Source organism: Gopherus flavomarginatus, chromosome 1, assembly GCF_025201925.1.
Source record: "Gopherus flavomarginatus isolate rGopFla2 chromosome 1, rGopFla2.mat.asm, whole genome shotgun sequence".
NCBI classification, from domain to species: Eukaryota; Metazoa; Chordata; order Testudines; family Testudinidae; genus Gopherus; species Gopherus flavomarginatus.
The window spans coordinates 328642770-328667422 of NC_066617.1; the positions used below are offsets into that span (position 1 = coordinate 328642770).

At 41.6% G+C, this 24653-nt stretch overlaps 1 protein-coding gene across 3 annotated transcripts in view; it reads left to right on the forward strand.

Annotated features, from left to right (window-relative positions):
• Window positions 1-24653, forward strand: part of ATP8A2 (ATPase phospholipid transporting 8A2) — a 657063-nt gene that overhangs the window by 164668 nt on the left and 467742 nt on the right. For all 3 annotated transcript variants that reach the window (XM_050937153.1, XM_050937152.1, XM_050937151.1), the window contains exons 14-18: window positions 2276-2364; window positions 3476-3520; window positions 9811-9886; window positions 20647-20752; window positions 23047-23129. In XM_050937153.1, coding sequence (XP_050793110.1) covers window positions 2276-2364; window positions 3476-3520; window positions 9811-9886; window positions 20647-20752; window positions 23047-23129 — 399 coding nt within the window. The remainder of the gene's footprint in view (window positions 1-2275; window positions 2365-3475; window positions 3521-9810; window positions 9887-20646; window positions 20753-23046; window positions 23130-24653) is intronic.

Genomic DNA, 24653 nt, shown 5'->3' on the forward strand with positions numbered 1-24653 from the left:
CTTTGGCTCCTCAGGGCTTTCATATCTCTTAATGAAACATACAGTGTAATTAGGCTAGCATGCATCTAATTTACATATATCTTAATGTATCATTCAGTCATTGATTTTATTATCATTTGCTTGAGGTAACTAGATAACTTGTCTTGGTGTTTTTGTATTTTCAATTTGATAGCTGGATCATAAATGTCCCTCTGTCTAAAATGATTATCAGTGCTGAATATATTAGGAGTTACGCTGGGTTGGAAGTATCAGAGGAGTAGCTGTGTTAGTCCGGATCTGTAAAAAGCAACAAAGAGCCCTGTGGCACCTTATAGACTAACAGATGTATTGGAGCATAAGCTTTCTTGGGTGAATACCCACTTCGTCACCCACGAAAGCTTATGCTCCAATACGTCCGCTAGTCTATAAGGTGGCACAGGACTCTTTGTCGCTTTTTACTGGGTTGGAAGACAGTTTCCGTTTGAAGCCGAGTTTTAGGCAACCTTACTAACATAAAACTTTGAGTGTCTCAGCTTTTGGCTACCCACCCTGAGATATATGCATTCGAGACACCAGTTTACAGAAGGCTTTGAACGTCTGTTCTCCAAATGTAAGCCCCCATTAGCTGACTCAAGTTGGGCACTCAAAAACTGAGGCACCCAAAATCACTAGTCATGTTTGAAAATATAGACCTTCATTTTTAGCTGAGTGAACAAGTAAATTTTGCGTTGTGGATCTTGAAAAAATGACCAGGTTATGTAGGTAGGTTGTGGAATTGCAGTCACTGGAGATTTTTAACAACAGGTTAGACAAACATCTGTCAGGGATAGTCTAGGGTTACTTAATCCTGCCTCAGTGTGGGAGGATGGACTAGCTGACTTGTTGTGGTTTCTTCCAGCCCTCCATTTCTATGAATGCTTTTTTCTTCGTAGGGACATTTTTATAATTTGTTTAAATCAACAGTTTGACTTATCTACAAATGTGTCTTTCATACTATAACTCCATAAAAAGTTGTTCAATGGACTGGCTCTACTTTCTAATGTTTACTTTACCAGTTAAATTGTTCAAAGCCAAAGAGGGTTACATAAGGTACAAGTTGTAATTGCTGAGCATATAACTAGGGCTGATCAGGTAATATCTGTGGAATAATTTTTAAAATATTTCATGATAATTCTTGAAGAGTCAAGAAATGTAAATTATATGAAATTTTATTAATACAATGAATATATTTTCATTATTAGCCCATGTCTGTTCTAGAGGCCCCTTTTGAGGCTTCATGAAGATAAGTATAAAAGGATTGGTACATTACTTTTAAATAAACCTAAAGGAAATCCTAGTACAAAAAGCATTGCTAAAATAGAGTTAAGGCTGAGAATAGATCTTTCCTAAAACAAGATTCATAGGAAAAGTAAAATAACAAAATAAGGAAGTGTTCAAAAATTTGGAAATTGTGTTAAGGATCCAGGGCCAAGTTCCTGTGAAAGAAACTTCAGTTTGCCTTGCTGAATGTGTGAGTCACAACAGCATAAGACTTTTGTTGTATGACGGTATGACGCTTTCAGTTCATATCTTTAAGGGGAATTAATACCCTTATTATAAAGGTGTAGAGGTGAATGCCTGGCTTGTGTATGGAAGTTAGGAACGTTAACACCCATCTGGAGGGCTGGTGGAGTACAGTGGGATCTCCAGGTGGTATTGAAGGTGTGGATGGGTGTCAGTGGAGCCTTTCATAGCCAAGTAACAAACAAGACTCGGGTAAATATCTGTCAGATATGTGGAAAATGAGCAATGGTCTCTGATTCAAAGCAGGAATGTGAGGAGGTACTGGTCTCCAGCCTGTAAGTGATGGATGGATTTGCAGTTCACAGGACCTCATGCACAATTTTTTTAAATTAAAATTGGTGTTGGATCCTTAACTGAGAATTTACAGACACTTTTTTTTTCACATTTTGTTCATTTAAACTTCTAGCGCTATATCTTCAGCTGGTGTAAATCAGCATAGCTCCGCTGATTATAATGAAGCTCTGACAATTTATAACCACTCAGGATCTGGTCCTTACTTGTTTTCAGAGGAACTATATTACCAATATTAACTCTTATTTTAAATATTTTTCCTGGGAATTTGCCTGTAGCTTTTGTAAGATAGAACTAATCATCTCTGACAAACTGCAACAAGTTTGCATTGGCCTGTACTGCTGTATTTCCTGAACATGCGTACTTCCTTGTGATTTTTTTTCTGATTTAATGTGTAAGTTAATCTTGTGAAGTTGCTACAATTGTTTCATTTGTATTCTAGGTAAAATACCTGTTTTCTGATAAAACAGGCACTCTAACATGCAATATTATGAACTTCAAGAAATGTAGTATTGCTGGAGTGACATACGGGTAGGTACTATTTCTATAAACTCCATAGCTTAATAATTAATTTTATTAATTCTGCAAATTGGTATTCTGTTCTGTAATAAAATTAAATTTGACTGTTTGGTTGTATTAAGAGAAATTCATTTTTGTGCCCATAAAATAAATTGTTAGTTTCTCCTGCAGCATTAATTATGGAATGCAAAGGTTGAAATAATTTAAATGTGATGGTGGAAAGGTTTGTTTGAATAAGGTGTTCTCCTCTTCCTCTTACCTAATTGGATGGAATGAAACAAGTGGTGCTAAATGAGTTTCAGGCCTTTCATCATAGGGTTTTCCTTAGGGGAACCAAATGTTGGGTCAAGACCTTATCCAACTAAAATAATTGACTTTAGCTGAACTAGGATTTAGCCCATAGTTCATATTTAGTGACCAATTCTTCATTCTTTTGTCTGGTAACGCTCCCCCAGAAAGGACAACTACTTCTCATTGTTATGCTGTCTGCTTTAAATCATTGCGTTTGTTTATTTTTAATACAAAGAATCAATTTGGTTTCTAGCTCCTGGGAACCTGTGCCTGAATCCCCAGGGCTGCATAATCCCCGTATGGAATCTTCTGTGGCCACGTTTTTATAACATAAAGTATATATGTCTTTAATTTCTTCTATTTTGCCTCTCCTAAAAAATTAGTTATACTTTACGAGGTCTGCTAGTTTGTAAAGCACTTGTGAAGCTATATGAATTGCCCCATTTGAAATTAATTCCCTATCTGGCCATTTGCACATGTTGTCATGGTAACTGCTTGTACAAATTAGACTTACTGTTAGTAGTGTATTTGGGAGCATGTCCCTAGCATTCTGATTCCTTAAAAATCTATCCTTTAATGTTGATGGAAACCAGGAAGTGTCTTCAGTATTTAAGATCCCATCCAAAATAGCCTTTCAGGGTATGTTACATGGTATTTAATTTAAGTCTTTGGAAGGAGGAAGGTTAAATCTCTGCTGCAAGTTGATGAACATGTTTCCAGAGTACTGGTGCTTCAAACCTGATTTTTTTTTAACTGCTTAGCTCTATGTTGTCATGTACTCCCTTTCTTTTATCAAACTAGCCAATAACTATACATTTTTTCCTTCTTTTAGTCACTTTCCAGAGTTGGAAAGAGAACGTTCATCAGAAGACTTTAGGTAATAATCATTGACTGGAACTAGTTTGGGACTATACAAAGGAAGACAGCTAACACATATCTAACACATATCAATGAAAGATTATTGTTTGTCCAAAGTTTAGAGCCAGAATGGAAAAGCCCAAGGGATATAGTCACTTCTAAGTTGTCTGCCCCACATGGCTGTGTCCACTTACAGTTAGGGTGCAAAGGTGGAACTTAGATTTTGCCTGAGGTCCTGCAGCCAGTCGGTAGAGCCCCCAAAGTGGGTAGAAACTGACGTGGGAGTGAGTGGATCAAGCTGGGTGGGAGATGTTAACTCAGTGCTACTCCTCATGTGGCCCGTGAAGCCACAGCCACAATTGGAGTGAAGCTTCCTTATAGTACAGCTCCCTCCATAGGTGCAGGAGTAATGAATCTTCCCCAGAGGCTTAAATTTACTGATTGGGCAAGAATGGGCAAGAGGGATCACAAACTAGGGGAAAAGAGCTTTTCCTTCAGAGCACGGTACAAAACACTCATTTTGTGTCAGGTCTCTACCTGAGTAGGGAAGAGTCTTGATTTAGCCTTTGTGCTGCTAGTTTAGGGGAATGCTTGAACTTCAGGCCATTGTAGCTGATGTGTTTCCAAACTAATTGTGTTTTTAAATTTCTGAATGGCCCCCAAAGCTTTGTGATGGACACATATATTATAAATGGTACTAAATATGTAACTATGTATTTATTAAATATGTATTAAACCAGCGTTTCTCAAACTGGGGTCTGCAAGGGTACTCTAGGGGTTCCGTGGGCCCCGCTGATCAAATCCTCCTCCCTCTCCCGCCTTGAACTCTTCCCCCCTCCCTCCCAATGCCTCCTGAATGCGGGGGAACAGCTGTTCTCTGGCACGCAGGAGGCACTGGAAGGGAGGGGGAGGAGTGCGGAGAGGGCACACTCTGGTAAGGGGGCGGAAAGCAGCAGGGAAGAGCAGGGGTAGGAGTGGAGTGGGGGCAGGAAGAGGAGGGTCGGGGGTGGGGGTTTGCAAAAAATTTTAAATCAAAATGGGGGTCCTTGAGTTGCTAAAGTTTGAGAACCGTTGTATTAACCAGTAATAAGTCCCCAGGAGCAGATGGTATTCGCCCAAGAGTTCTGAAGGAACTCAAATGTGAAATTGCAGAATTGCTTGCTGTGGTTTGTAACTTATCATTTAAATCAGCTTCTGTACCAAATGACTGGAGGATAACTAATGTGAGGCCAATTTTTAAAAAGGGCTCCGGAGGTGATCACGGCAATTACATGCCAGTAAGCCTGTCACAGCATTCTTTCTCAGATCTGAACCTTAGAGTTCAGAAAATGAGATACTAGCACCTGAATCCTCTAAGCTTAATTACCAGCTTAGATCTGATAGCACTGCCACCACCCAAAAATATAGTGTTTTGGGGCACTCTGACCTCCCCAACCTTCCCTGGGGACAGGGCCGCCCGGGGGGGGGGCAAGAGGGGCAATTTGCCCCAGGCCCCGGGCTCCGCAGGGGCCCCCACGAGAGTTTTTGGGACCCCTGGAGCGGGGTCCTTCACTCCCTCGGGGGCCCCAGAAAACTCTTGTGGGGCCGGGCCCCAGAGCTTCTTCCGCTCCCGGTCTTCACTGGCGGGGGAGTCCTTCCACTCTGGGGCGGAAGGACCCCCCGCCATCGCATTACCGCCAAAGCGGGACCTGCTGCCGAAGTGCAACCCGGTCTTTGGCTGTAATTCGGCTACGGGGGGCCCTTCCATTCAGGACCCGCCGCCGAAGTGCCCCGAAGACCCGTGGTGGGGGCCCCTCGCCACCGAATTACCGCCGAAGAGCAGGCTGCACTTCGGCGGTGGGTCCCGCTTCGGCGGTAATTCGCCGGCGGGAGGCCCCCACTGCGGGTCTTCAGGGCACTTCAACAGCGGGTCCCAGAACGGAAGGGCCCCCCGCCGCCGAACAGGGCTGGCTCTAGACGTTTCGCTGCGCGGGGGGCCCCCTGCCGCTTGCCAGTCCCACGGCTCCGGTGGACCTCCTGCAGGCATGGCTGCAGAGGGTCCACTGGTCCCGCGGCTCCGGTGGACCTCCCACAGGCATGCCTGCGGATGCTCCACCGGAGCCGCGGGACCAGCGGACCCTCCGCAGGCACGCCTGCGGGAGGTCCACCGGAGCCGCCTGCCGCCGATGGCCCCAGACCTCCGGAATCCTCTGGGCGGCCCTGCCTGGGGACCCCAAGAACCCAGATCCCTTGGGTTCTTAAAACAAGGAGAAATAAACCATTCCCCCCACCTTTCCCCCTCTCAGAATTTCCCTCCCTGGGCTATCCTGAGAGATACTGATCTAACCTCTAAATCACCATACAGAGAAGCATCTCCCTTCCCTTCCACAAAGAGGCAAACAGATTCAAGGAAAACAGAGAGAGATTCTCTCTCTCCCCCCTCCCGTCTCCCCCACCCGTCCTGGTGAATTATCCCAATTCCCTAAAATAAAACAAGGGAGACAAGAAAAAAAAATCAATCAAGTTCTCTAAAAAAAGAAATCTTTTAATAAAGGAAAGGAAAAAGTAAAGACTTATCTCGGTAACTTCAAGATGTAAATTTTACAGGGTCCTATAGCTTAGAGACACCATAAAGAGATTTTCCCCCCAGTACCAATACAAATCAAAATATTCCCAGCAACTACACATATAAAAGTTAACCAGCCAGATCCACAATTGCAAATAGAGTAAAACAATCAAGAAACCTAAACCGCCTGTTTTTACTTACTATTAGAAAAAAAACTTAGCCTGTAGTAATGTCTGGTCTCTCTCAGACCCTCCGAGAGAAGAACCCACAACGGACAAAGAACACACACAAAAGCTTCCCTCCGCCCAAATTTAAAAGTATCTTGTCTTCTGATTAGTCTTCTGGTCAGGTGTCCCGTTCCCTGCTTGTAACCCTTTACAGGTACAAGAGACATTAACCCTTAACAGTCTGTTTATGACAAAGCCTGACTTCAGTTCCAGGCAAACTGGTTGAAACTATAGAATCATAGAAGATTAGGGTTTGAAGAGACCTCAGGAGGTCATCTATTCCAGCCCCCTGCTCAAAGCAGGACCAACCCCAGCTAAATCATCCCAGCCAAGGTTTTGTCAAGCTGGGCCTTAAAAACCTCTAAGGATGGAGATTCCACTACCTGCGGAGGTAACCCATTCCGGTGCTTCACCACCCTCCTAATGGAATAGTTTTTCCTAACATCCAACCTAGAACTCCCCCACGGCAACTTGAGACCATTGCTTCTTGTTCTGTAAAGAACAGAATAGTAAAGAACAGAACTGTCAGACACATAGGTGAACATAATTTGTTGGGGAAGAATCAACGTGGTTTTTATAAAGGGAAATACGGCTTCTCCAATCTACTAGAATTCTTTTTAAAAAGCCTTTGAGAAGGTCCCTCACCAAAGGCTCCTAAGCAAAGTAAGCTGCTATGGGATAAGAGGGAAGGTCCTCTTGTGGATTGGTAACTGGTTAAAAGATAGGAGACAAAGGGTAGCAATAAACGGTCAGTTTTCAGAATGGAGAGAGGTAAATAATGATGTCCCCCGGGGTCTATACTGGGACCTGACCTATTCAACATATTCATAAATGATCTAGAAAAAAGGGGTAAATAATGAGGTGGCACAATTTGCAGATGATACAAAGCTACTCAAGATAGCTAAGTCCAAAGCAGATTGCAAAGAGCTACAAGGGGATCTTACAAAACTGGGTGACTAGGCAAGACAATGGCAGATGAAATTCGATGTTGATAAATGCAAAGTAATCCAAACTGGAAAACATAATCCCAACTATACATATAAATTGATGGGTCTAAATTAGCTGTTACCACTCAAGAGAGAGATCTTGGAGTCACTGTAGATAGTTCTCTGAAAACACACTCAGTGTGCAGCAGCAGTCAAAAAAGCTGACAGATTGTTGGGAATCATTAAGAAAGGGATAGCTAGTAAAACAGAAAATATCATGTTGCCTTTATATAAATCCATGGTTTGCCCACAATTTGAATACTGCATGCGGATGTGGTTTCCCCATCTCAAAAAAGATATATTGGAATTGGAAAAGGTTCAGAAAAGGCAAGACAAAAATGATTAGGGATATGGAATAGCTGCCATATGAGAAGAGATTAAAAAGACTGGGACTTTTCAGCTTGGAAAAGAGATGACTAAGGGGGGATATGATAGAGGTCTATAAAATCATGACTGGTGTGGAGAAAGTAAATAAGGAAGTGTTATTTACTCCTTCTCATAACACACAAATTAGGAGTCACCAAATGAAATTAATAGGCAGTAGGTTTAAAACAAACAGAAGGAAGTATATCTTCACACAATGCACAGTCAACCTGTGGAACTCTTTGTCAGAGGATGTTGTGAAGGCCAAGTCTATAACAGGGTTTAAAAAGCTAGATAAATTCATGGAGGACACAGGTCCACCAATGGCTATTAGCCAGGATGGGCAGGGATAGTGTCCCTAGCCTCTTTTTCCAGAGGTTGGTGAATGTGCGACAGGGGATGGATCACTTGTTGATTACCTGTTCTGTTCATCCCTTCTGGGGCACCTGGCATTGGCCACTGTCGGAAGACAGGATACTGGGCTAGATGGGCCTTTGGTCTGACCCAGTATGGCTGTTGTTATGTTCTTATGTTAACTTGCAATCTGATCAAGAACTGTCTGAATGGAAGTATCTAGGCAGATGACATGAGGGCTTCTTTTGTTTAAAATAGGTTTTTTTAATGGAAAAATAAAAAAAATAGGAGGCAGGAGTCTGTGTAGGCCTCCAGAGTGATCTCATGGCAAAATCCTGACAGGGAGCTATAGGCAAGAACTGTCACTGCCACTGTAACTGATTCAGATTGAAATGAGGCAGGAAAGAAGAGATGCCAGAGGAAGGTGTGCACTGGCTGTGAATGACAAATATAGGTTAGCAATGAGGAAGGTGTACATTGGAGTTTCCCTTTCTGCCAAAATATGTTGAGCCTCTTCCCTCTTTCCTTTAAGTTTTTGTTTCATTTTGATTTAAGTTTTCTTACCATTGGCCAAGTGAGTTGGGTTTTCCTATTGATCCTGCCTCTTCCCAGGTCCTGAAGTGGCCTCTAAGAAAGGAAGAAACACTTCTTGTCTAACTGACATGAGGAGCTACTTTTGGTGGGGTGGATGTTCTGTCTCTGCCTCGCCTTCTGTTTTTTCTTCCATTTCCTCCTCTGTTCATTTCTTTGCCATCATTATTCCACCATCTTTTTCTTCTCCTTGCTCACATCCTATTTCTTTCCTTCTTGTTTCTTTCCCCGTTCCCCATGGTCTCCTTTTCCTCTGCTCTTCCTTCTTACCTTCCTCTTGCATCTTTTCCTCTTTTTTTCCCCTCTCTCTGCAAGTTTTTTCCCCTCCACCACCTTTTTGCACTTCTTTTCTGCACTCCCCCTTGCAATTTCTCCCTTCCATCTCTCTGATGTGCCCTCTCTTGCTGCTACCTTAGTACACAGGACACAGTGTTACCTACAAGAGAAAAGGGAATGCTGCTTCTTGAATCAACACCATGCTTCCCAGCCTCTGCTTTACAGCACCATGAAGGATTCTTTACTGAAAGTGTTCTGGGCAGTGCTATACTATATTAGCATCATTCAACTGCGTAAGCATGGGCCTACAGGACAACTTGAAAAGTTCAGGCAGGTTTTATTGATATGAAAGATCCCAAAAGAGACTGTTTCTAGTAAAGATAGATGGAGAGGAGTAGAGATTGAGAGAGAGAAATGATAAATTTTGAGATGGTTAAAATCAAAACTTTTTAATTAAACAGATCTACCTGATTCAAAGGAACACAGTCAACTTTAAATCTAGTCCATTTCGAACAAAATCTAGTAATCTCAAACGTATTTAAAAGTAACATTTGATACTACACCTGCCCTGTGTCTCCTACCAGTTTCTGTGGTTCTGCAGCCTCATTTTTTCTGTTTTTTGAAAATTTTTTCTTTCTTCTGTTGATGAGTGAAAGACCCACAAACAGGGAGCACTGACTATGCAGGAGAAAGAGTGAAAATGCTGATAGCCAAATTGCTGTAAAATGAACAAAAAAAACTGCAAATAAAGACAAGTATTTCTTCCTACTTCTCCCTTTCACTTAAAATAATATTAGGTGCTACTTGTAATACTAGTAGATAATATGTTTTTAGACAGTAATGTGATTTTCTTTTTTTAGTTGATGCTGTCCCTTTAATATTTCCTGATGAGGTCTAGATTAATAATGGAAAAGAAAATGTTGCCATTGTAGTGTTAAATGTAATAATCTGTTTTCTTGCTCCACAGCCAGTTACCTCCTTCTACCAGTGAATCATGCGAATTTGATGACCCAAGGCTGTTGCAGAATATTGAAAGTGACCATGTAAGTCTAGTTCTCACATATTACTTAACTTATGTCTCAAAAATATGCGAGGTCTTTCTGTCTGCTCTCCCAGGGATGGAAGGTCACTGGCAGATTTGCTCAAGTGTGTATGATCACGTCACCTACTACTGATGCATTCTACAGAGGACAGAAGCATTAAAGAAAGGAAGTGGGGGAGAAAAGTAGTTGAGTAGAGATGAGAAGGGAGAAGAAGTGGAGAGCTAAAGGGGAAGAGTAAAAAAGAGGAAGGAGTTCTACCTCTGATGTTGAACTCTGACCAAACAGTGACTTTTATATGGGTACCAGCTCGTTTCTGTTAACAGATGCAGTTTTATAACATGGGATGGTAAAAATCCTAACCACTGAGAGAGATTTTATAGGGTCAGTAATACTAGACTTTTCAGAGATACTGTGCTATCAGAAACAATTTACTTCCATTGAAAGAAGTATTGATCCTTGTAATATTGGTCCTTGATACTGTCAGCATGGTGCTTTCTGCAGGTCTCACTAAATACTGCACTATTCCAAAGGCAGACTCTGAAATTAACTTATATGAACCTGCGTGAGAGGAAGTTTAATTACAAAATGAACTTAGGTTAAGACTTCTTTTAAAAGTGACTAGTGATTTTAGGTGGCCCAGGTTTGAGTGCCCAACTGGAGGAGTCTTGAAGGGGCCTTTTTTCCTCAGGTGGGAACTCAGCAGTTTCTGAAATCTAAACTTTGAGTTGCTGAAATTCGTTTTTGAAAATGTTGGCCCTTGCCTTTCTCTTTAGGATCTCAGAGACTGCTAGCACTCTAACTCAGAGTTTGGTTTATTATGAACTAATGGGTGCCAAGCTTAAAAAAAATAAAAATGGTCAGATTAGTATTAGTAATTATACAATATTTTAAGTACAGTATTTAAAGTATTATTTGGTGAGGAATCTTTTTATTAAAAGAAGCTTTAAGGAGACATTGTGCACAACTGCATGACTTTCTCTTCTATTTACACCTAACCCTTCAGAACTATAATTGCAACATAATGTGAATGCTTGAAGGTTTAGTGAATTAGTAATGATCAGTGGCATAATGTACTGTCATGGAGTCTGTAGATGTTTGTGGATTTCAGTTTCCATCTATTCATCAGAGAGGTAGTCCAGCCAGCAGAATATATTTTATTGTTTTACTTGACCCTGCATTGCAGTAAACTGCATCAAGAAAAGCTCCTGTCCCGTGCACATCACCACAGCCCAGTTTGGGTGTCTTTACATTCTTCAGATTTTTATTCATTAGATCAGTGGTTTTCAACCTGTGGTCTCTTGTTACATAGGGGTTTGCAGACTATGTCTAAGAGGTCCACAAAAGATGACTGTAAAAATTTAAGTTTCAAATCCCACAAAAGGCATTCAGTTTTTCTGATCAAGCAAAAGTATGTGAATACCCCCACCTACAGGTCAAAACCCAGAAGTGTTGTTACCGTAGAAACCCACAGTTCAGTGCCCCTTCTTCCACTGCATCAAATGCTGTGCTGAGCATGTGCAACATTTATAGCTGAATTTTGTTCAGTCTGTTTTCAGGCTAAGACTTTTATAATAGGGGTCCATTGACCACAGGTAGAATTTCCAAATTATTGGCTTTCAGGAGCTGTTCCACAGGGCCTCACAGTGACAGTACAGTCAATACAAGTGCTCCTGGTGAGGACACACACTGCTGACACGGGGAGCAATATGTAGACACGCACGGATGATGTAATTACTGCGGCAGCTGTACGCTGATATACGTTAGATCAACTTAATTTTGTAGTGTAGACATGGCGTCTGTCTGGAATGAATGTAAGTTAACATTTGATGGCAGCTCTATGGTCTATGGGAAATGCATTGTTTCGTGGATGCCACAATTTACACTAATTGGTGCCTTCATTAATAGTCCCTGAGGAAAGGCCAATTCAAATGGATTGGGGAGACTGAATTACTCTCTCAGCCTTAGAAGTGGTCCCTTAAACTAAGGGTTGAGCAACACTGATGGAGCATTATGGGGAAGCTTGTATTGTCTGCCTGTGCTGTATATGTTTTGTGCATAACTTGTGGACCTTGGTCTCTACAGCAATCTGTGATTGCTTTTCAAAAACACCAAATATACACATGTGCTCACTCATTAGCATAGCCCTTGATTTCACACAGACTTCCCAGCCCAAGGTTGCAAATCTAGCTTATATCCCAGGAGAATGTTCTCCATCCTCTGGGGACATTGTTGTCCACCTGCATCTTCTTTAAACTTCTTAGCTCTTTTGGTCCATTGCTAACTCTAAATATTGACTGATGGACAAATCCAATTTTGACTGTCAATCAAGGAGATATTCTGTAGAAAGTTTTCTGGGAGAAAAAATTCACTGTCATTTAACATATATGGAGGGATCCGCATGACCTCTTCATTAGGTTTTGGGGGAAGAAAGAATGCCCATATTTGCCTTTCACAGCTGCTTCCATTGGATGTTTTTTGCTGCAGCATCAAGGAGATTATTCAGCCTGTTTCCTTAGAAAGAAAGCCCTAAATTCTTATTAGAATGGAAGTAGCTGACTTTTCGAGGACTTAAAATAATGTTTGCTGAGTATGGTAAACTGTTTATAGACTGGGTAAAATTGATTGATGGAACTTGAGAGTTGTGTATGTGTAACCCGCAAACCTTCTGGATGTGCTGTGCTGTCTCCCCTAATGGCACTGAGACCACTTAGAGAGAGATAAAATGAGTCTGCTCTACAGCCTTAGCTAACAGCCAGTTGGCTTTTAGCTCAGGTGGTAGAGGCTTATGCACTAAGCTCCAGAGGTCCCATCCCACCCGCCCATGACTGGGGTCTGTCGGCATTACACATGCACAGTAAATACCCACAACGCTGAGCTGAGAACTAGCCCCCATGCCCTGACTTTGTTCTGTTTTATCATAGGCATAAAAAAATGCTGCATCATTTTCTACACTTCTAGACTTTCATCTCAATAAAACACACAGGTGCGGATATACTGCAGTTTTTAACAGTCTATAGGAGGCTTCAAGGGATTGTGACACTTTTCAGGAAATAACTGCTTCAGCCCAAACTTTATCCACTCATCAGCACATAAACAATAAGAAATTGCCGTGGCTTGGGAGGAAAAAGAATAATTTTCAAAAAAGCTGATTGTCCACACCCCTTCTCCACTTCCTTCTCATTGATACGTGCAATTAAAAAAAACCCCAGATATTCGGTAATGGCTGGCAATTTGGTAAACAAACAAACAAACCATCTTCTCCCATGTTTGTGGGACCTTCAGACCATGACAGTTAGAGGAAAATGAGTTTTGTTTGGATGTTGAGAGAGGTCAGATATTAATTCTTTCTGTGTCTGTGCTTGAAGGGTGCTGAATACCTTCAACTCCTAGTGACTTCATGTTTCAGGGGATGCCCAGCATTTTACAGGACTGAGCCTTAAACAGGTGTGGTAGACATGAGAAGTGATACTTGTTCTTGTCATATTGCATTTAGAAAAGTGGTTTTCAGTCTCTGGTCCATGGACTCCTGGAGATCTGAAGACTGTCTAAGACTTCCAAAGGAGTACACATCTCCATTTGAAATTTTGTAGGGGTCTGCAAATGAAAAAAGGTTGAAAACCACTGATTTGAAGGCATTTGGCAATGGTGAGACCCAAGCCCACCTGGGACTAAAATGGGTAATTATTTTGCTAGCTGTGCTGGTAGTAGACCTATTATCGTGTGGGTAGTAAATACACATCACATGACCCTGCAAAATGTTTTGTAAGACTTTATGAACAAACTGACTGAAAGATAAATCAATCCACTTCCTTTCTGGAAATGTTATGAACTGTGGACCTGATCTAACGTTAAATGTCACAACCAAGTTAGAGATGCATTTTAAAGTCTTTTTTCTGTTATATTTTTTTTTCGTTGTATCTGTCTGGAGATTCTTGGGGATAGAAACGACGGTGCTCTACCTGCTGTGGCACACAGGTGCAGATTTCCAAATCCACGACAATTACATTGGGTACTTGTGATTGTGCATGCACCCGCTCTGCTGGCAGAGAGGACCCAGTATTCACAAAGCATGAGTCTTTGTTCACCCTCTAGTGGCCAGACAACATAATGAGCTTTTAGAACAAGAGTACTTGTGGCACCTTAGAGACTAACAAATTTATTTCAGCATGAGCTTTCCTGAGCTACAGCTCACTTCTTCAGATGCTTTTGTGAGTCTGCCGCTGCCTCCTGATTTAACAGACCCTGCCCTTTATCTCAAGCAGCAAAGGGTCATGCTTTTTAGGTCACGTGGTCCTGGGTTCAGTTCCCCTCACATAACCCAATGAAGGCATCATCATACTTGCAAATTTGGATTTTTGTGAGTATGTTTGTTTTAAAATCCAGACTTGCATGGTGCATTGGATGCAATGTATATGGGTTGAGGATCTTGGCCGGCGTGTGCTTTGTTAAGGATTACATATACCATAGGGGTTCTCTTTTTAGGGTGAAATTTGAAAAGAAATAGATTTCTACTTCTAAGCACAAATATTAAAATTAGGGTTAACATGATTGGATGGGAATAACTGGTACCTGGGAGAGAGAAGATTGGAAGCAATGAGGCTGGTAGGAGTGGGAGCTACTAGTGGGCAGATGTGGAGGAAAACAAGATAAAGAGCAAAATAAAAAAGTAGGAAAATGCCCAGATATATAAAAAGAAAAATGAGACTAAAAGAAGAATGAGAGGGCAATCAAGAGTTAAAGCAGTGGTGGCATTTGTGCCAGGGCATGGCCCAAAGGGCTAAACAAGGAATACTCTGCTGTTAGAATTTCAGAGACAGAATGGTTGGGTTCTCCTCTACTAAATGAAAACCATAATTAATAGTGAAGAATCTGATAGTCTGTGTGGGCAGGGGGAACACTTTAAATGGAGAATCAGAATTATAACCACAGAAGTTGTTAATGAACATGAGGATCTTTGCACATAATTCTGAGGTAGTATTTTGAACATTCTGTCTCAGTCTTCATTGACACAATAAATATTGTGTCAGTACTGGAACAATATAGCAAGAAAACAAATGGCAGCTGTGTGAAAGGGCTGAAGCGATAGGCCTCACTGTTTAGTGATCTGTTGCTATAGAATTGAGAGGTTGCCATGTAATCCATTGTAAACTGTGAAAACATAAAGACAGCAACAAATTAAATTGGCTTCATATAAGCCAAATAGAGGAGGAGGTAGCACTTAAAACCTATGATGCGGGGGAAGGCAGGTTCAGATGGAAAGAAATTGTGAAAGTGCATAATAGGCTAAGTAATATATTTGTTATGTGGACATCAAAGGTTTGCAGAACAGATGCTGAAATGAGAATCCAGCAGGCTGCATATCTTGTGGTGATGGGGGTATAAGTTTCACTGCTTTCATTAGAAATAACACAGCAACTGCATATAACCTCCTGGACAATAAAATTTCCATTTCTCACATTTCTTTTTGATGATACACCATCTGTTCATGTCCTTGAATGTAGTCTCTGCTCTTCGATGTAATAATAAATTAGATGATTACCGGTATTTGCTCAGGATGGATCCAAATTCTGCTCTTAAGATGTACCCATGCAATCCCATAGGGGTCTAACAATGGGAGCCAAATTCCATTCTTAACTGTACATGGTATATTAAAATATTCACAGTATAAAACAAATATACAAATTAAACTAACTATATATGGATTAGGTGTACTGTTCTCTTTTTCTAAGACATCTGCTTCCCAACAATTTTTGAGCTTACTTAGTTTTGAATTGAAGTGAATTGAATTGAAGTAGCTGTTGCAAAATATTGTGGCCTTAGTATTGTGAAAAAAGAATTAATCAGAAACCTTGCCAATGGCAGTGGATTTTACAGTTGAAGTGTAATGTGGGCTTTTACGCATTACTAGTAGCTGTGAGCCCTTGCTTTTGCATGGGTATAATTAGTAAAATCACGTGTGGCTTTTAAAATAAAATCTGAAAATGGCTGAGAACTTAAAAGTTGGGCAGTAGACTGTGAATCCCATGGAGGATTGAACTTGCTCAGATTCTAAACAAAAAGAGCTCGCAACCATGCTTGTAGCTGTTTCCATCACTTCACAATGACTCAAGGCATTCTAGGCTTCACAGAAGTTTAGGGTTATTGTGTCTGCTGGTTGTATTGTTGAGTGGATGGTTGTGTTGATTTGTGTGTTGACTGTGTAGTGCTGGGAGATTGCGTTCAATTGTGCGGGTGGGGAATGAGTGATGCATGCTGCCATTCGGGGCTCTGTGTATTTGGGGTTATTGCGTGTACTGGTTTTGTGCTGTGTGGGTGGTTTTGAAGAACTGTGGCAGCTGGGCCAAGTATGCCACTATCTTTGCAGTCTTCCTCATACAACCAATAAAATTATTGCATGCAAATTAGTTGTAGAGTAGAGATGGTAATTGAGTGAGTTATCTAGGCTATCACAATAGTCTAGGACTCTAGGCTTGGCATAAATACATGTTTTGCTGTCACATGATTTGTAATTTGTAAAGTCAAAATGGCTGAGAATTTAAAAATTGTTCTCAGTGAATTCTGGGATTATTCAGCCTGATGATATTCTAAACAAAAAGAGCCCTCAACAATGTTTGTAGCTGTTTCTGTTGCTTCACGCTGACTCAACAGACATTTGAGGCTTCAAAGAGTGACAGTCCTAGAATTTTATTACATAGGTTGTCCTTACTGTAGAACTGCAGTTTGATGCAAAATTCTTTTTAACCTTGCCTCTGAAGCTGCCCAAAACTTATTTTTTTAATTGTAAAAAAGGGGCAAGGTGAAGTGAAATTATAGTAGTTGAATTACAAGACTCAGAGACAGGAACTCCAGAGTTTTAATTTTGGTTCTGTCACTTGTATTAGGAAAAGAGCCTGAGACATAAGCCCTTGTATTAGAGGCCTGGTATGAGACAGGAGCTGCTCACAGAATCTGGCAGATAAAGAGGAACTGATCACAGAACTAAAAGTTAATGGTAGCTTAGGTACAAGTGATCATAACTTGATGACATTTATAATGTGTAAGCAGAATAAAGTCCAGATCTCTCTCTCTCTCTCTCTCTATATATATATATATATGTATACACACATGCACACACACACACGAGACATTTAATAGGGCCAATTTCACAAAGCTGAAAACAATTATGAGCCAAATCAGCTGGGCAGGAGAATTGAGAAAAAGGTGAATAATTGAGAATTGTTTGAAGAACACCTTACTAGATGCCCCAAAAGTCACAATCCTACAATTAAGGAAGAAGGCTGTGCTGGTTAAAAACCAACCTAGATTAGAGGGGAAATGAAAGGCAGTTGAAAATATATAACAAATGGAAGAAAGGGCAAGTTGGTAGTAATGACTGTAAATCAATAGTTAAGAATTGTAGAAAATTGATAAGGAAAGTCAGGGGACATAAGTAGAACTCTATGACCAGCAGAGTTAAGGACAATAAGAAGGAGTTGTTAAAATGTATTAGGAACAAAAAGAATGCTAACAATGGTATTGGTCTGTTACTATCTGGAAATGGTAGAATTATCAATAATAATACAAAAAAGTCAGAAGTATTCAATAAATATTTCTGTTCTGTATTTGGGGGAAAAACAGATGATGCAGAGTGATAATGTTCTTTCCATTCCACTAGTTCTTGGGACGATGTTAAATAGAAGGTATAAAGTTAGACATTGTAAAATCAGCAGACCCAGATAACTTGCGTCCAGAAGTTTTAAAAGAGCTGGTTGAGGAGCTCACTGGATGGTCAGTGTTAATTTTCAATAAGTCTTGGAGCACTGCAGAAGTTCCAGAAGACTTGAAGAAAGCTGATATTGTACTAGATTTTTTAAAGGGTCAACAGGATGACCTGCGTACATATAGGCCTGTCAGCATGACCTCAGTTCTAAACAAGATAATGGAGTGCCTGATATGAGACTCTGTTAATAAAGAACTAAAGAAGGGTAACGTCATTAATGCAAATCAACATGGATTTAACATAGATCCTGCCAAACCAACTCGTAATCTTTTTTGATGAGATTGCAAGTTTGGTTGATAAACGTAATAGTAGTGATATAATATACTGAGACTTCTGAAAAATGTTTGACTTTGTACTTCACAATATTTTGATTAAAAAACTAGAATGATATAAAATTAACATGGCACACTTTAAATGGATTAAAAACTGGCTAACTGATAAGCCTCAACATGTAACTGTAAATGGGGAATCATCATCCGGGGGAGTCCCGCAGGGATCGGTTCTTGGCTCTATGTTATTTAACATTTTGATCGATGACCTGATAGAAGACATAAAACTATGACTGATAAAGTTTGCAGATGACACAAAAATTGGGGGAGTGGTAACTAAGGAACAGGATAAGTCACTGATTCAGAACAACTTGGAGCACTTGGTAAACTGGGCACAAGCAAATAATATGCATTTTAATATGACTAAATGTAAATATATACATCTGGCAAAAAAGAAAGTCGTCCATGCTTACATGATGGAGGGATCTATCCTGGGAAGCAGTGACTCTGAAAAAGATTTGGGAGTCATGATGCTTAATCAGCTGAACATGAGCTCATAGTGTGACATTGTGGCCAAAAGAACTAATGTGATCTTTGGATGCATACGCAGGAATCTCAAGTAGGAATAAAGAGATTATTTTACCTCTGTATTTGGCATTGAAGCAACTGCTAGTGGAATACTGTATCCAGTTCTGGTGCCCAGAATTCAAGAATGATGTTGATAAATTGGAGAGGGTTCAGAGAAGAGCCACGAGGATGATTTACAGATTACAAAACATGCTTTATAGTGATTCGAGTCAAGGAGCTCAATCTGTTTAGCTTAACAAAGAGATGGTTAAGGGGTGACTTGATTACCGTCTGTAAGTACCCACCTATGGAACAAATATTTGATAATAGGCTCTTCAGTCTGGTGGCGAAAGATATCACCCGATCCTATGATGGGAAGTTGAAGCTAGATAAATTTAGAGTGGAACTAAGGTGTAAATTTTTAACTGTGAGGGTAATTACCATTGGAAAAATTTACCATGGGTCATGGAGGATTCTCCATTACCGACAATTTGTAAATCCATACTGGATGTTTTTCTAAACATCTGTTTTAGGAATTATTTTGGGGAAGTTCTGTGGCCTGTGCTATACAGGAGGACAGGTTAGATGAGTGAATACTGGAAAACTTGGAATCATTTTTTTAAATAAAATCTCAGGTCATTTTTAAAAGCAGCAAAGAGTCCTGTGGCACCTTCTAGACTAACAGACATTTTGGAGCATGAGCTTTTGTGAGTGTATTCAGCAAGGCCAGCTACAGTGCTAGCGTAACACTGATAGACCCTGGTTGTCAGTGGGCAGGATCAAACTGGGGACTTCTTGAGCTTAGTGCATGAGCCTCTACTGCATGAGCTAAAAGCCAACTGACTGTTAGCAAGGCTGTAGAGAAAACTCATGAATCTCTCTCTCTAAGTGGTCTCAGTGCCACTAGATATGACAGAACACTATATCCAGGAGGTGTGTGGGTTACACTAGCAGGACAGTATAGTAACTGATTGTGCATTTTTGGCTGTATAAAGTTCAGGCTGAGGTTTACAAGATGAGGTGAGTGTTGTTGTCGTCTACTGGCCAACCCATAGAGAAGATAAGGAACTTACTACTGCTGTCAGATTCAAGATTTCACCTTTAGCACACGTCATAGTCATAGAGTCTAAGGCCAGAAGGGACCACAAGATCATCTAGTCTGACCTCCTGTATATCATAGGCCACCAGCATCCACACGATAATCCCAGCAACTGAAATTAGACCAAAGTATTACAGCCCACAGGAGACTAAACAATTGTGTGCCACAGGCAGAGAATAGGAGAGACCAAAGTGCACCAGTGCTCAAGGCCCCTGCAATGGCAGGAAATTGATTGAGAGAGCTACACAGATGACCTCAGCAAGTAACCTGCACTTACACACTGAAGAGGAAAGCATAACCCCACTGAGGTCACTGCCAGTCTGTCCTGGGGGAAAATTCCTTCCCAGTCCTACATGTGGCAATAAGTTAGACCCTGAGCATGTGAGTAAGAACTAGCCAAGCAGGCTAGAGAGAGAGAGAGAGAAAATGCTCAGCAGGACCTCAGTAGTGAGCCCCATGGCTGCCGAGCCCTGTCCCCAACCATCACAAGCAACCCTGCCATATAATCCCACTCACAAATTTGTACAGCTCTCTTAGAACTAATTAAGATGTTTGTCTCCACAAGTCTTTTTAGCAGAGCACCTGGGCCTAATCCTATACTACATTGCTTCTTACGTGGTCATTTGCACCTGTGTAAATCTGGTATAAATGCTACCAAATCTCAATTTTTCCAGTCACTATACCAATGGTAGCATTTTAACAAAAATGGTAGCAAAGATGTAAATGACTACACAAGGTGCATGGCTGTACAAAATCAAGCCCCTTTTGTTTTTTTGAGTGGAAGGACAATGGTTCTGGCTTTCCAACTGTGTGTGTGCGTGTAAGTAATTTCTCTGTAGATCGAGTGCTGCACACAGAATGAGAGTTCATTAGCACAAGCTGTTGATATCTCCAATATTCTAGCATGGCTGAGAGGTGAAAGAGGCAATACCCTGAGTTAGAGAGGTGAGTGTTGCACATCTAAAGAGACTGAGTTATGTTTTAAAATCCAGAACGTGCCTATGTCTTATACATTGAGTCTCCTTGTAATGAAAGTACCAGACTAACTTGGTAATGTTCATTGTAGCCCACAGCTGCTCACATACAGGAGTTCCTCACTCTATTGGCCGTGTGTCACACTGTTGTTCCTGAGAGAGATGGAAATACAATAATCTACCAGGCCTCCTCACCAGGTTGGTCATTTTCTCCTTCTTTTGTGGGGTGGGAGAGAGAAGCCAAGAGCTTTTAAAAAAATGCTCTTAAATTAAAAACCACATTTAAAAGCAAACAAAATCTCCTTTCCTGTATGACTAATAATGGGCTTTATGGTGCCTTCAAGACACCAGCGTGCACAGAGGGTACACTATCTCCTGGCGCTCCCCACTGTACAGATTGAGCACAGCCACTGCTTCATCCTTCAGAGGTGATCCCTGTTGCTACCAGCTGCTTCTGCTGGCTTATGTAAAGGGGTGGGGTGGGCCCACAACCCAAGACTTCTGCCACCCCTTTGTGGCAACTAGCAAGGTGAGACTCCATTTTTGACTCCTTCATCCCCTTTTTGTATCCTTGCAGCAACCAATCACAAGCTAGCCCCATCAATGAGCTAGCAGTACCCGATTTACCACTGCTTTGTCCTTTGTGCCATCCTTTATGCCTGTGTGAAATGAGCTCAAACACTGCCACCGTTCTACTTTGGCAGCATCCTGCACCCACTTTATGAAGGTGTAAACAACTACACAGGACATGAGACAATAAAGAATTGAGTCCAGAATTTATTGGGGCCCATGCTCCTCTCCATTCTGTGCTATTGAGGAGAACAGAGGAGACCAGAGGGAACAGGCATGCCCCACAGACTGGGGTGCGGGGAGTAGCTCTGTGGCAAGCTCCCCTCAGTGACTGTTGGTTTTTTTTATATAACTTGATTTTTTTATCCTACCATGTGGAAATTTGTTCAGTGCTTAATGTGGTCCAAGGAGCATGAATTCCTCTCTGTGCCTCTTACCGCTCTTCAAGGAGGGTTGGGTACAGGAGTGGGATGAAGAGCCAACAATAGGAAGGCTCAGCTGTGAGCTCTGCTCTCAGGATGTGGGATGGGCTTTCCTCATGGATATACAAGGATCAATGGAATTGAACATTGCAGACCCCACCGATACAGGGGAATTCAGACCTTGCCACTTGTCTTTCTCTAAGCATGTGGTACATTGTACATGTGTCTTTCTCTAAGCATGTGGTACAGGTACTGCCTGAGGCATTGCCTCTGAGTTCCAACTTGCAGAATTATTTGAGCTCTTCATTACTTTCCCCAGTCTCCAATAGAATATGGTGAATTTTTTTGTTTGAGTTTGTTGAGTCATTCCAGCAGAAGTTGGATTAAATGCATGTTGTATAAATATTGATGTACGTAGCTTTGATCTTCCTAATTTTCCAGAGAAGTTTAAAGAAAACTTTACAAAACACGAAGAGACAAACTGTGGCTCTTCAGTCGTAACAGATTTAAAATTTTGTATTAAAGTGAATGTTACAATTAAATAATACACAGGTTAAGAAAGGAGTGTCTGTACATCTAGGTGTTAGGGATGTAAATGTTTAACCGATTAACCGATAAGCATCAGTCTCATCGGTTTCAGTTAACAGTTAATGATTAAACTCCACTGCTTGCCGGATCCCAGGACTCCACTGCCCCCTGGGGGCAACAGCCAGGAGGGACCCTGGATGCAGGGGTGACAGCGGAGTCCCCGGGCAGGCAGCCGGGACCCCGGGTGTGGCGGCTGGCAGCTGACTGCGAAGTCCCCAGCCGCAGGTGCTGGACCGGGATCCCCGGGTGCAGGGGCTGGCAGCAGAGCACTGCATAAAACATTTAACCATGTAACCAATAAAATTTTAATCAGTTACACGGTTCCTTTTTTAAACCACTATTTACATCCCTACTGGGTATAGTGCTTAGATTATCCAAAAGTACAAAGTTTGGTTTAAAAGTCATAAAATTCATATAATACATAATCTGCAAGAATCCAAATTTAAGTTAATACATTTAACGATACAGTTTAGATATTAGCATCTAAATATTCAGGTACATCACTCATGAAAGTTTATACTAAGAGTTGGTCCTGGAAAGCAAATATAGCAATGAGTATAGCTTGTCCCTCAGTAATTGAGCATTTAGGATAGGTTAATGCATCAACAAATACAATGCATTATATACAGAATGCCAGGTATAAAGCACATGTGTGCAGCCCTCTTAACCTGTATGAAGTTTTGTAGGAGGAATTCCACTGCAAGCGTGCTTTATCTAAGGGTTATGATGGAAACTTTTTAATTGCTGCTGATGTAGCTCCTCTCGGTAACAGATTTTAGACGTCTCTGATTCAGTAGCTGCCTATTGCCTGTATCCTGCCAATGCAATGCTCATGGGAGTAGTTTTTTTCCATTGTCATCTGATTATATTTCTGATTAGTCCCCAATAAAGCAAAGTTCCTTGTATTGACAGATGAAGGGGCGTTAGTGAAAGGAGCAAAAAAGCTTGGGTATATCTTCACAGGAAGAACTCCACATTCAGTTATCATTGATGCGGTAAGTAGAGCATGTGCGGTGTACAGTAGCTTTCAAGGTTATGTGCATGGGATACATCCCCTTCGTATGGGTCCACGGGCAGCTCTGCAGGGCTCCCTCTGAGGCCATATGCAGACAGGTTTTGGCAGAGTGGGATGGACAGAGCCAAGGATCTGGCTAGAGGTGAATCCCTGGGTCCTTCCTCAGTGGAACAGGCAAAGAGCAACAGATACTAATCGAGGCAGTAAACTGAAGCTGCCCCTATGGGTTGCTCTGGGAAGCGCATTAATTTGAGCTGGACACTGGGGAGAAGATTTCCCCCAAAGAGAAAAGAAAATACATAGATTGGAATGAATATGTACTGTAGTATAATTACATATGTAACTGTCCCTTTAACTTCTAAGTCCTGGCATGTGCTAGAGCTGAATCTCTATTCCTCACTGAATGTATGTCCTCCTGAAGATATGCTTTGTGTGTGTGTGGTGTATTGAACAGATTAAGGTTAATAAATGTGGACAATTCCATTGACATGGGATCACATTCTGATCCAGTTGACAGCCATCTGTGTGAGGTACTTTAACTCTGGATTTATACAAGTGCAACTGAGGCCTGGTCTACACTACCCGTTTAAACCGATTTTAGCAGCATTAAACCGATTTAACGCTGTACCTGTCCACACTACGAAGCTCTTTATATCGATATAAAGGGCTCTTTAAATCAGTTTCTGTACTCCTCCCCGATGAGAGGAGTAGCGCTAAAATCGGTATTAACATTTTGGATTAGGGTTACTGTGGCCGCAAATCGATGGTATTGGCCTTCGGGCGGTATCCCACAGTGCACCACTGTGACCGCTCTGGAAAGCAATCTGAACTCGGATGCAGTGGCCAGGTAAACAGGAAAAGCCCCGCAAAATTTTGATTTTCATTTCCTGTTTGCCCAGTGTGGAGCTCTGCTCAGCACTGGTGCCAATGCAGTCCCAAATCCAAAAAGAGCTCCAGCATGGACCGTATGGGAGATACTGGATCTGATCGCTGTATGGGGAAACAAATCTGTTCTATCAAAGCTCCGTTACAGAAGACGAAATGCCAAAGCGTTTGAAAAAAAAATCTCCAGGCTACACAGTGCTGCGTGACAAGCGTAACGGGAAGCCAGAGACTCAAATGGACGCTCATGGAGGGTGGGAGGGGGTACTGAGGACTCCAGCTATCCCACAGTCCCCACAGTCTCCGAAAAGTATTTTCATTCTTGGCTGAGCTCCCAATGCCTGTAGGTTAAAACACATTGTCCGGCGTGGTTCAGGGAATAGCTCGTCAATTTACTCCCCCTCCCCACGTGAAAGAAAAGGGAAAGAAATTGTTTCTTGACTTCTTTCAATGTCACCCTATGTCTACTGAATGCTGCTGGTAGACGCGATGCTGCAGCAGTGAAGAGCAGTATCCGCTCCTCTCCCCTCCCCGGTGGCAGACGGTACAATATGACTGCTATCCGTCGTCACCATCAGCCCGTGAGTGCTCCTGGCTTGCCTCAGGTGAGGTCGGCCGGGGG